The 13839-nt window shown below is 42.4% G+C and overlaps 1 protein-coding gene across 4 annotated transcripts in view; it reads left to right on the forward strand.

The window, feature by feature from the left end:
* The window catches only part of CCSER2 (coiled-coil serine rich protein 2), a 55502-nt gene that overhangs the window by 17464 nt on the left and 24199 nt on the right, over nt 1-13839 (forward strand). For all 4 annotated transcript variants that reach the window (XM_081329045.1, XM_081329046.1, XM_081329047.1 and 1 more), the window contains exons 4-7: nt 5151-5241; nt 7430-7592; nt 9030-9219; nt 13573-13656. In XM_081329045.1, the coding sequence (XP_081185171.1) occupies nt 5151-5241; nt 7430-7592; nt 9030-9219; nt 13573-13656 (528 nt within the window). The remainder of the gene's footprint in view (nt 1-5150; nt 5242-7429; nt 7593-9029; nt 9220-13572; nt 13657-13839) is intronic.

Raw genomic sequence — 13839 nt, forward strand, 5'->3', positions numbered from 1 at the left:
CTATCTATCTATCTATCTATCTATCTATCTCTATCATCTATCTATCTATCTAATCTATCTATCTATCTATCTATCTATCTATCTATATCATCTATCTATCTATCTATCTATCTATCTATCTATCTATCTATCTATCTATCTCTATCATCTATCTATCTATCTAATCTATCTATCTATCTATCTATCTATCTATCTATCTATCTATCTATCTATCTATCTCTATCATCTATCTATCTATCTATCTAATCTATCTATCTATCTATCTATCTATCTATATCATCTATCTATCTATCTATCTATCTATCTATCTATCTATCTATCTATCTATCTATCTATCTATCTATCTATCTAATCTTCTATCTATTTAAAAAAACTCACCCTGGAGTATGTGTATGTGTGTGTGTATATCTATATCCAGTGCTTTTTTTGTAAAAGAAAAAGGTGCCGGAACTCACGTATGTCATACAACCTGCCTTGCCTACCTTACAAGGTTCCATCCAAAAAAGGTGCCGGAACTCCGTTCTGAGCGTTCTATGAGAAAAAAAGCCCTGTCTATATCTATCTATCTATCTATCTATCTATCTATCTATCTATCTATCTATCTATCTATCTATCTATCTATCTATCTATCTATCTATCTATCTATCTATCTATCTTCTATCTATTTAAAAAAACTCACCCTGGAGTATGTGTATGTGTGTGTGTATATCTATATCCAGTGCTTTTTTTGTAAAAGAAAAAGGTGCCGGAACTCACGCATGTCATACAACCTGCCTTGCCTACCTTACAAGGTTCCATCCAAAAAAGGTGCCGGAACTCCGTTCTGAGCGTTCTATGAGAAAAAAAGCCCTGTCTCTATCTATCTATCTATCTATCTATCTATCTATCTATCTATCTATCTATCTATCTATCTATCTATTTAAAAAACTCACCCTGGAGTATGTGTATGTGTGCGTGTATATCTATATCCAGTGCTTTTCTGTAAAAGAAAAAGGTGCCGGAACTCACACATGTCATACAACCCGCCTTGCCTACCTTACAAGGTTCCATCCAAAAAAGGTGCCGGAACTCCGTTCTGAGCGTTCTATGAGAAAAAAAGCCCTGTCTATATCTATCTATCTATCTATCTATCTATCTATCTATCTATCTATCTATCTATCTACATCCATCCATCCATCCATCCATCCATCCATCCATCCATCCATCTAAAAAACTCACCCTGGAGTTAGCAGGGGAGAATGAAGAGAAGATACTGTTTTCATTGCAAGTATAGGAAGCCCTAATGAAGAATATCTATTTTAAAGCCAAGAATATTTTAATGGACTAATAAATAATTCCAAATGCTCTGAATTATTGTTTTTGAATTACCTATTAAATTGGTATGATTACAGTAGTTTAACCAGTTAGGAGTAGAAAAAAGTGGAAAAATGGAAAAAAAATGCAAAAGGTGGTGATCTAATCACTTTCAAGAATATCAGGAGCATGGATATCTCATGTATAATAATAGTAGTATGGCTTGCTACTATATTCTGTTGTTTGAATTTTTTAATGAGACAGATATTTTCCCCTTACATCTGATAATTGGTCTATCTGTAGCAATGGAGATCCTTCAGTAATTCAGAGTTGATTTGGAATTAAAGCTGTGGAATTATGGTGACACAGGCGCAGCATCTCTCGGTGTCAACTTAAAGCAGTCGTGTCAGTCTGCAGGATTACACAGCTGCAGTCTGGCAATTCTGAAAAAGAGGGGGCTACTTTAATAAGTAACAGCTAAATGTTCCATTTGCTCTCCAGCCCATTCCCAAGTATCACTTCTGAATTAAATCTGAACCATTGCTTTGCTATGACATCTATGTATGTGGGGTCCTTGGTGCTCTCTGAGCTTGGTTGCAGATGTTTCATTACCCAAACTAGTGCTAGAAAAAAGAAGGGTTAGCACTCAACCTTCTAGCATACACTTGGTTGCCTAGTTGGGTAATGGCATGTATGCAAGAAAACAACCAAGCTCAAGAGAGCCCTCATTTCAACTCTGCATTACAAATATTCTCCTTTATTTATATCTATGTATGCTTAAACAAGGCACGCGGTGGCTCAGTGGGTTAGGACGCTGAGCTTGTCGATCAGAAGGTCGGCAGTTTGGCGGGTCGAATCCCGAGTGCCGCATAACGGAGTTGAGCGCCTGTTACTCGTCCCAGCTTCTGCCAACCTAGCAGTTCGAAAGCACGTAAAAATGCAAGTAGAAAAATAGGGACCACTACGGTGGAAAGGTAACAGCGTTCCGTGCGCCTTTGGCATCTAGTCATGCTGGCCACATGACCATGGAGACATCCTCGGACAAACGCTGGCTCTTCGGCTTTGAAACGGAGATGAGCACCGGCCCCCAAGAGTCGGAAACGACTAGCACGCATGTGCGGGGGAACCTTTACCTTTATTCTTAAACTCAAACTTACGCCCGTTTTAAAAGTATGGCCAAATGAAATCAAGAAGAAATAGCAGCGACTTGCCAACTCTTGGTTTAGAGGAGTGATTTCCAGAACTGTAGTTTAGCAAAAAAAAATCATTCTGCTTTTTTTCCCTTTTTTTTTTTGGTTCTGTAGAGTCAATAAGAGCATAAAAGGCTGATGGTTTCTGAGGCTCATCGTAGGGTTTGTTTCTCACCATGGCAACTGACATCCCTCTACCCATGTGATTGTTTGGCTAGCCTCAGGCAGACTGGCAATGTGGCAGTGTCAGTGGTTGCCCTCCTGTGATTGGATGCAGGCCGGGAGGTCTCATTGAATTCCCCCCCAGGGTTGCTATGGAAGCTGCAGTAATGACCTTAAGCCCAGCCTCTGCCTCTGGTCCCTGGTCTCCCTTCTTTTGGAAGTATTTTATTTTAATCGTTCGTCATCTTTCTTTTCTTTCCTAAAGGTATGGAGCCTGCTTCACCCTTCAGCTGTCGTGTAATGTAGAAGAGCAGTTCTCCATGTATGGGATAGGTTAAAATCCAGCACTATGGATTTTTGTAAACTTAAATACGTTGACTGGTCCCCCCCCTTTTTTTTGAAGAAATATTGCTGTTTTGACTGTCATCCCCCTAATAATAATAATAATAATAATAATAATAATAATAATAATAATAATAATAATAATGAGGAGGAGGAGGAAGGGATCTTGGAGGTCATCTAGTCCAACCCCCTGCTAAGGCAGGAAACCCTATACCATTTCAGACATGGTTGTCCAGTCTCTTCTTAAAAACTTCCAGTGTTGGAGCATTCACCACCTCTGGAGGCAGGTTGTTCCACTGGTTAGTTGTTCTAACTGTCAGGAAGTTTCTCCTTAGTTCTAGGTTGCTTCTCTCCTTGACTAGTTTCCATCCGTTGCTTCTTGTCCGGCTTTCAGGTGCTTTGGAGAATAGCTTGGCTCCCTCTTCTTTGGGGCAGCCCCTGAGATATTGGAACACTGCTATCACGTCACCCCTCACCCTTCTCTTCGTTAAACGACACATACCCAATTCCAGCAACCGTTCCCTATGGGTTTTAGCCTCCAGTCCCCCAATTATCTTTGTTGCTCTTCTCTGTACTCTTTCTAGAGTCTCAACATCTTTTTTACATCGTGGTGACCAAAACTGGATGCAGTATTCCAGGTGTGGCCTTTAATCAAATTACACGTGTTTGTAAATGAATGGGGAAGATACAACTTTATTTGTTGCTTCTTCACCCATTTAGTACAAAGACACTGAAATCTACAATATGCTACAATGAAAGGAATAGGGTTATTAATTCAGTTTATCCATTGAGGGGAAGAAGCTACTGTAAAATATTAATGGAGCTTTAGTAATATTCCATTTGTACATTCCGTTGTGATGTTCTTCTGGTAGTTGTGAAAAATTCCTAGTTGCCTATTAACAAATTGCAACCTGTAAAGGTAATAACAGCATTCAGAGAAACATATCTATCACCTGGGAAACCGCATTTTAAAAACTGAACAAAAGTTTTTGTAAATGCCTTTTTGTCCTAGGACTTGGGACTAGGACTTGTGGACATAGTTTATTGACACCATTGGAATATTCCTACAAGGCCAATAGTCAACTATACACAAATCAAATGTATTATCTTCCAAATCCATGGTTTTGTACCTGGAAAATGTGACACATCTTAACCAGAAATTATGGCTCCTCTGTGCTGCTTTATCACTTTTACATTCTTTCTGTGGCTTTCATAGGCCCGCTCCCATTTTAGTCCAATACTATTAAGAACTTTCGTAGATGATGATTGATTGATTGTGTGCCCTCGGGTCGCTTTCAACTCCTAGTGACTACCTAGGTAGATTTTCTCTATGAGGATCCATCCCTTACTGCGTTCTTTCAAGTCTCCCAGAGGTGTCACCATAGTTGAGTCTCTCATTGTTGGTCATCCTCTTCCTCGTTTCCCTAGACATATCTTAGTATTTTAATATAATTGCATTCTGTAGCTTTAAGCTATGCTTTATCATTTACAAGTTTCAGTAAATTAATACTGAAATGGGTGTAATTTTTCCTCATTGTATTTTACGGCTGCTCTGTGGCTGAAATAAAAGATCTGGTGGTTTAACTGAATAAAGGTAAAGGTAAAGGTTCCCCCGCACATGCATGCTAGTCGTTTCCGACTCTAGAGGCCGGTGCTCATCTCCGTTTCAAAGCCAAAGAGCCAGTGTTTGTCCGAGGACATCTCCGTGGTCATGTGGCCGGCATGACTAGACGCCAAAGGCGCACGGAACGCTGTTACCTTCCCACCGTAGTGGTCCCTATTTTTCTACTTGCATTTTGACGTGCTTTCGAACTGCTAGGTTGGCAGAAGCTGGGACGAGTAACAGGTGCTCACTCTGCTATGTGGCACTCGGGATTCGACCCGCCAAACTGCCGACCTTCAGATCGACAAGCTCAGCGTCCTAACCCACTGAGCCACCGTGTCCCTTTTTAACTGAATACTTAGCACCTATTTTTAAGAGGCCTGGGGGTTAATTATTTCTTTTCACTTCAATATTCTAGCTGTGCTGGATAGCTGGAAGCTGCTCTCATCCTTGACAATAATAAAAGTTCACTTCTATAGTTGCAGAAAGGGCCATACAGAGCTTCTTTCAAACTGCAAGTTAGTTTTGAATGACTCGAAGCCATTTCTCCTTGCTTGCAGGACATCTTGAACAACCTTGAGTCCTGTGATCTTGAAGATGATGATCTTATGCTTGATGTCGACTTGCCTGAAGACGTGCCCTGTGATAATGGTTAGTGAGAGGATCCTTCTAAAGCGTCTGCTGCTTCTTTGATGTCCCTTTTGATTTCTGTTAAGCCAAGAGAACCAACAACTTCTAGAGTGGTCACCCCATGAAATCTATAGGAAACCAAGGCTGGGGATATATAGAGGCATTTATCTCAGTGTACAGCAGGGATGTCCCAACTTGGCAACTTTTAAGATCTGTGGACTTCAACTCCCAGAATTCCCAGAAGTGGCTGATGAATTCCGGGAGGTGGAAATCTATAAGTTTTAAAAGTTGCCAAGGTTGGACACCCCTGCCGTACAACTTGATGCTCAAGGAACGCAATGAATAATATCCCCACTGTTTTCCTGGGGTTTCTTAACAGAGCAATACTTTTGAAACTCTGTTTGCACAGAGGTTTATCACCTTATGCTTCTTTCCCATTTTTAGAGCCGTCATTTTCACCTAGTCTTTTTTAAATGAATTCTCATTGATGATTTTGGTATAATAGGGTTAAAATTACAGCGTATCCTTTTGTTTAAACAAGCAAACAAACAAAAAACAACCCACACACGAAAATCTACTAGCTTGGTAAGTACACAGAAAAGTTTTTTGAAGTCTGGAAATTTAAGTAACTAAAGCTGTTATGTTTAGATCCAGAGAGGAGTGATTTGAATTTCAGTGGAAGTTTAGGAAAAATGTGAAGAGAGCCAGAGTTGGCTGTAGGTGTAGGACGGGTTCCTTTTTCACTGGATGCATTCAAGTCTTGCTTTAATGGGGGTTCAGAAAACAGGACTTTGATTCAATGGCTGCTTTCAACTCCTAAGATTGTGCCATTCATGAATTCAGCAGTTAACTACATCTTGCCCAAAGACTTGATTGACCCCAGCAAGTGCTAAAGTAATTGGTAGGTTTATAATTTTCCGGCTCTCTTTTGGAGCCCGTGATGGAACTTGCCCTCTATTTATAGCAATTGTTCTGTGGCAAGAAGTATGCAACTTGGAGGACGGGAGTTGTAAGTCACAGGGTCAAACTGGGCTGCTTTCCCAACTCTACGCAAGCAGGGAATAATCAGGAAGGAAGGCCTGTTTGTCCCCATCTCCTGCAAAACTATGAGTAGGCGGCCGAGCAACAACTAGGAGAAGGGCCCCGCAGCCAAGGATTAGCTACCAGAAGAACAGTTTAGGTAAGTGAAAAGCTGAGCAGGTTTCTTCAAACTTTTCTTCCCTAGCTGCATTTCCTGGTCCCTTGGTCTGGCTTTTAAGATTTCCAAACAATTGCCTCATCCGGTTGTCAGAAACCAGACTATTGTTTTGGGAGCACTGACAGATGTGGGTTGTTGTTTTTTTTAGAAGTTTCATGTTGCACGGTAAAATGAGCGTTCTAAAACTTTTCCTTAATAAAACTCCCCAAAGATCATGTTTCATCACTGATTATATAAGTGTAGGGAAAAATCCTTGTGAAGAATAAGGGCTGTTTTGTCTGCTTGAAGTTGCGTTCGGATAGATAGCAAAGGAATATTCCTCATGTGGCTAAAGAAAGAATTAAAGTTACTGAACTGAAGTAGCAGCTTTACTATACCGGGAGCCAGTTAATTTCAGCATAACTAGTATCGCATTTTTGCTGTTTGATGTGTTGTGGAGAAGAAAACCTGAGTTTTACACTTATATCTTACCTCTGATCATCATAATATTGTGAAATGAAATTATCTTTTCTATGCCCAGACCTAATTTATGGGCAATTCCTTGACTTCATTATGGACAACTGAATTAATTAAGAGTGCCATCCAACATTTGTTTTGCTTTCATGTTAATGTAAAGGTAAAGGTTCCCCTGCACATGTGTGCTAGTCGTTTCCGACTCTAGGGGCCGGTGCTCATCTCCGTTTTAAAGCCAGCGCTTGTCCGAGGACGTCTCCGTGGTCACGTGGCCGGCATAACTAGACGCCAAAGGCGCACGGAACACTGTTACCTTCCCACCGTAGGGGTCCCTATTTTTCTACTTGCATTTTGACATGCTTTCGAACTGCTAGGTTGGCAGAAGCTGGGACAAGTAACAGGCGCTCACTCTGTTACGCGGCACTCGGGATTCGACCCGCGAAACTGCCGACCTTCTGATCGACAAGCTCAGCGTCCTAACCCACTGAGCCACCGCGTCCCTTCATGTTAATACTAATACTTAAATCAACGTTGCTCTATTTTCTTCTGTTGATACAGAGGAATGTGACAATATGAACCGTTATGAGCGACCGGACAGAAATATTCGACAGCAAAAAGCAGAGGGATTCTGGAAGAGAACACCCCAGCGGTGGAACACTCAGGATCATTATCATCTCAGTCCCACTGAGCACTATTCACACGTCAGAAATGATCTAAACAGGTGTGATTCTCAGAAGAGGAAAAGGTTGAAGGTTGAGGTTTGGGATTTTCCTGGCAGCCATTAATCAATAGAGGCTCCCCCACTTCCCCTCCTGAGTTAAAATCTACATTTGGACACAGCAATTCTTAGAAAAGATAGCAGTCCAGAGAATTGTAAAATGTCCCTAACTTGAACAACATCAACATCCTACTTGAAGTGGCTGTTTACAATTCAAGACGGGCTACTTTAATCTTTCTGAAAAGGTTTCAGACTCAGGGTAGAATAGCTGAACAATTAGGGTAATTACGGATAGCTAGGACGGGCGGCCCTGTTACACGATCAGTGGGCAGAGCATTGAGTCAACAAGGCTTAGAAACAAACTCCCCACCCCTAACACTCACTCTGATGAGGCTGACAGTGGATCAGCGAAAGCTAAGGTAGTTTTAGGTTTGTAAATAGTTGTTTTTATTATTATTATTATTATTATTATTATTATTATTATTATTATTATTATTATTATTATTATCCCATTTATATCCTGCCCTTCTCCGAAGACTCAGGGCGGCTTACAATCTAAGCACAAATCAATGTGCTTAGCAGTAGCCTTCATTCTATGTATATGCCTGCTTTATTAGGGCTTTCACACACACCCCCAAGTGGCATTATTACAAAGTCAGCTTAATTGCCCCCAACAATCTGGGTCCTCGTTTTACCTACCTGGGAAGGATGGAAGGCTGAGTCAACCTTGAGCCTGGTGGGATGCGAACCTGCACTAATTGCAGGCAGCTGGTGTTACTTAAGGAGGCATCAGCCCACTGCTCCACCAAGGCTCTTTTAACAATAAGCAGCTGTTTTGTATTCATCCTGGAGTTCAAGGTCTTTGTACTACTGCATGCGCACACACACACATGCACACACACACACACACACACACACACACACACACACACGCAATAGCCAAAACAAAAAATGAGCCTTCTTTCTATGGGAGTGAGTTATATGTCTAATTTATCAATCAAAGATTGCCAATATTTTAAAATTGCACTTTGTGTGACGATGACCTACAAGGCAAGAATTAAGAGTAACCATATTAAAAGCAAAACGATAAAATGTGAAGAAGACAGAACACATGTAACAGAATAAATTAAAAAAATTGTGCATATGTTTTCCAGTGCCTGGGAAAATAGGGCTTGGTCTGAGGGTGAAATACTGGCAACACCGGTGCAAAGTTGGACTCTTTGAGGGAAACCCTTGAATGTTGGAAAGCCGCCGTAAAGGAGATTCTCACCACTGGCACAGCCAAACAGTTTCTCCGGCAGGGATTCAGAGCAGAAAACATCCATTGATCTTGGGCAGCTAGATAGAATTGCTCTCCATTTTAATACAGAAGTTCACTTCTCCTGTAAAGATTTAGTAAACAAAAGGCTCTTTACTCACATCCTCCAAACTCTGTTTCAGGGGCTGCAACTATGTCGATTCTCCCCCTGTCAGCCATCTTGAAGGCTATGGGACATCAGGCTTGTATCCAACACTGAGGAGTTTGCCAGCAAATACTGTGGTACTGGACGAAATGACCCTTCGGCACATGGTCCAAGACTGCACAGCCGTGAAAACCCAGCTCTTAAAACTCAAAAGAATACTCCATCAGGTTAGTGAGGAGAAAAGATAACGTGTCATCACTTTTTTCTATTACGAAACTATCTAATCTTTAAAGATGCTGAAGTTGGCTGCTGAAATAGTAACAAGCCCTAATGTCCCGGATGGTAGCATCTTGAATTGAAAAACTCTTGTTTGGAGTGTAAAAAGGCACCGTCACAAGCAATGCCGTTGTTTTGAGCAAATTTTGGATGTGTACCAAGTGTACACAGCTCCGTTGTGTACAGTGCAAAATATTCTGTTACAAGCTTAATCCCTCTGCTCCGAAGAGTCTAATTTGCATTTCAGGTTTGGAAATGTTTTGAACATCCCTACCTTCTACTACTACTAGTACTAGTACTAGTAGTTGTTGTTGTTAGCTGCGAAGTCGTGTCCGACCCATCGCGACCCCATGGACAACGTTCCTCCAGGCCTTCCTGTCCTCTACCATCTTCTGGAGTCCATTTAAGCTCACGCCTACTGCTTCAGTGACTCCATCCAGCCACCTCATTCTCTGTCGTCCCTTTCTTCTATTGCCCTCAACCTTTCCCAGCATTAGGTTCTTCTCCAGTGAGTCCTTCCTTCTCATTAGGTGGCCAAAGGATTTGAGTTTCAACTTCAGGATCTGGCCTTCTAAAGAGCAGTCAGGGTTGATCTCCTCTAGGACTGACCGGTTTGATTGCCTTGCAGTCCAAGTGACTCGCAGGAGTCTTCTCCAGCACCATAGCTCAAAGGCCTCAATTCACTACTACTAGTAGTAAATATTTCCATTCCTGCAGGATGGAGGGTTGAGAGAGAGGATATCGTGTCTGAGGAATATCTTTTCCAAACTGGGAATTGGCTTTCCAGGTTCATGGATGCTGCAGTGGATGGGGTTTGGCAACCAGAGCATCACTTTGAATAGCAAGCATTTTTAATTCATTAAAATTCAAAATTTTAATTCAGTTCTGCTTGAGATTCAGGTGGCTGGGGAGAACTCGGGGATTGTCCTCTCTTTGAAAATTAGCTGTGACAGGGAGCGCTAAGGGCCTTTGTTCCTCACAGACTCACAATTGCTTTTGGCCTGGGAAAAGAGGATTAAAGTATCATAGCAATATAAATCTGTTGGGTTCCTCCAGAGCTGATGTTGCTGCTTGCCGATTATGCTAATTGGAGTTGGAACACAAACTTATTAAACCACTCATTGCTCACATACTAGTCCCAGCCAGGGAGAGGAAAGTGGCCTGTTACAAACAGGTTGTTGATGTCAAACAATGATGCAGTCTGTTTGAATACCAAAGGTCAGCATCTGTTGCTTCCAAATGCAGCTCCGTAGTCCAAATTCCGGAAGACTGCTTCCTCCAACTGCTGTAGAAAATGCATGCAGAATTCCATATAGCCCTGACTGAGGAAAAGTAAAATCAGTAAAATGGGTTGCTGTAGATGCCAGAGGTAATTAAACCATAATTAAAAGTTGTCTCATCTTGCAAAGTGATTTGTACAGGGGAAAAGGTTTTTTTCCACATTGGCTAATTGGGCTAAGATCTGAACATCTATTTGAGGCCAAGAGCCTTTTAGTAGCAGTGACTTCAAAGGCTGCTTTTTGTAGACACCAAGTCAAAGACCCCGTTCCAGACCCAGCTTGGCATGTCCTTCTCTGGGAGAACTCTGAGGATATAATAGAATTAGAATAGAATGGAATAGGAATAGGAATGAGAATAGAATTAGAATTAGAATGGAACTTTGGAGGTCTTCTAGTCCAGCCCTCTGCTCAAGCAGGAGAACCTAGACCAGGGGTAAGCAACCTTGGCTCTTTTATGACTCGTGGACTTCAACTCCCAGAATTCCTGAGCCAGCCAAGCTGAGGGAAAAGGGAGAGGTTTCCATGCTGAGCCATGCTGGCTCAGGAATTCTGGGAGTTGAAGTCCACGAGTCATAAAAGAGCCAAGGTTGCCTACCCCTGTCCTATACCATCTCAGGCAAGTGATAGTTTAGTCTCTTCTTAAAAATCTCCACATATGGAGAGTCCACAGTTTCTGGAGGCAAGCTGTTTCACTGGTCGATTGTCCTCACTGTCAGATAGTTTCTCCTTAATTCCAGGTTCCTTCTCTTTTTTTTAACTTCTCTTTTAGAATGTCTTGAGTACATCTGTGGGTTGTTGCTGTTGTTCAGTCACTAAGCCGTGTCCAAATGCGACCCCATGGAGCATGCCCCCGCCCACCCTCCATTTTAGTCTCCTGGATTCTACCCAAACTCACATTCACTGCGCCAGTGATACTATCTTAACCATTTCATCTTCTACCATCCCCTTCGCCTTTTGCCTTGATCCGGGTACAAGTTGCTTAAAAATGGGCAGAAACAGGATCACCCCGCTTCCAACCATTGTGTTGCTAAAAAGTCATGGGAGGGGCTCACACTCACCCCCAAAAAAAAACATGAGGAACCACAACTTAATCTCCCCCCCCGGATCTAAACGCACCCCCAGACGGCCTCACGTTTCGTTTCGTTTTATTTGTCACACCGCTTTTACTTATTTCTCTGCCTTTGATTTCTTAATAAAAGCATTCAGTCAGAAGCTGTACAGCTGTATCGCCACCCAACCCTGCCCTGCCCCACCCACGCCAAAGTTCGAGCTTCTTCTTCGGTTGTTGTTGCCCGGTATATTTTAGACTGAAAATAGAGACCTGGCTTTTTCAAAGCTTTTCATAGAACTAACTGACGGGCTGCAGGAAAGGATGGCGGTTTGTTTTCTGTGTCATTAGGACAATGGAAGGACCGGGTACCCGAGAGGGCAGGACTGAGATGAATTTTCTCCAGGGTCATGTCTTGTCTCGGCCTTCTCAAGAAGAAGAGGGACCTTAGTGGGCTTCTCCCTCAGGACGGAGAGAAAAGCAAAGGAAGATTAAAGAGGAGAGCAGCGCGAGGAGGCTGTGGGCTCCTGGAAAATACCCAGCGGAGGTATTTCAGGAAAAATCCGGCCAGCTAGCTGAGAAATTCCGGCAAAACAGTTTCAGAAAGCTGAAAAGGAGCAGATCCCCCAGAGACCGGGTTGTAACGGCCTATTTATTGCAGAGGTAGGGTGGGTAACCGAGACAAGACTTTAAACACTTGGCAAGCATCAAAAAAACAAAGACCTCTTTATATACTTAAAAATAGGCCCAGCCCTTTGTGCCTTTGAAGATAGGTTTGGAGTAGCTGCCAAGAAAAAGGCAGATTAAAAACAGGTATCTAAATATCCAAAGAGTCTTAACTTGCTCCAAGGAGTCCATCTAGCAAAAGCCAAAGTTGTGGGACTTAACTTGCTCCAAGGAGTCCATCTAGCAAAAGCCAAAGTTGTGGGACTGGTTACAATTAATGGTTCTCCCCCCCCCCCCCAAAGTAAGCTATGAAGGCCCAGAAGAGGGATTTCATAGTTGGCTGTGGTTGTAAAAAGCACCGGAGAAGCAACGGCATCTTGGCAATAATGGAAAGCTAAATAGGGCAACCAGACACAAACCCCAGTGGTGGCAGTAAGCCGTAGGGGTTGTGAGGATGGAGACGGACTCTCCTCCAGGCTTCTTCTGAGTTGACCAGGTCTTGCAATGAGTTGCTTTATTTCATTGCTTTGGTCAGCAGAGGGGAGAGAAAATTTAATTCTTGCACTGATATCAAAGGCCATTTCATAAATCCTGGGGAGTTGTGTTAAAAGTGTTTATTCCTATTGCTTTTTGGCTCGTTTTGTAGTTTGGACTCACTGTAGGATCTGTCCCTCAGGGGAGAATTTGGGCAAAGAAGGCAGCCAATAAAGGTTTCTCTAATTTTAGTTGGAAAAAAATGAAATTCCTGAGTCATTCTTCATGCAAGTACCTGCTTACTCCTTCCTTTTGCTTATGGTAGATTGTTCAACTAGGGCCGTGGTGGCAAACCTACGGCACGCATGCCACAGGTGGCACGCAGAGCCCTCTCTGTGGGCACGCGTGCTCTTGCCCCAGTCCTATGCCTTCCGCTGGGCTTTATAAAACCTTTTCGCCTTAGGCCTCCGCCACCATGTGCAAAAAAAAAAAAAAGGCTCAATCAATCAATCAATCAATTTCAACTTCTCACGGGGAAAAAAAAGATCTCGCAAAGTTGGAATTGATTGATTGAACTTTTTAGTCCCACCCAGTCTGCCATTACCACTGCAGCCACGCCCACCCAGTGGGCCACGCCCACCCAATGGGCCACACCCACCCAGTGGGCCACGCCCACCCAGCACCCGACGATACCTAAGTGGGTTTTGGGTTGCAGTTTGGGCACTCGGTCTCTAAAAGGTTCGCCATCACTGAACTCGGGTTTAAAATTTTTAAGCTTTGCTGGATATCTTCACAAGATTTACATGCTTAAAACAAAACAAAAAAATGTTTTGCAGAATGATGAAAACGTGTCACTGCACAACATCACACTCCCAGTGCCATCGAGTCCAGAACAGCTGGAATCCGAACCAACGTATAAGGTAAAGTGGCAGTTGACATTTTGAAGATGTGACTTTAGAATGGAATTGTCCAGGATATTGAAGAGTTTTAATTTTGCTAGGAAAATCACATCAGACAGGCCCCAGATGTAGAGAGTCTACTAAACTGTTTATACGTCTTACTTAAATAATTCCAAGATGAATGTTTCTCTCATTACTGAATTA

The sequence above is a fragment of the Vipera berus genome, assembly GCF_964194415.1.
Source record: "Vipera berus genome assembly, chromosome: 5".
Lineage (NCBI taxonomy): Eukaryota > Metazoa > Chordata > Lepidosauria > Squamata > Viperidae > Vipera > Vipera berus.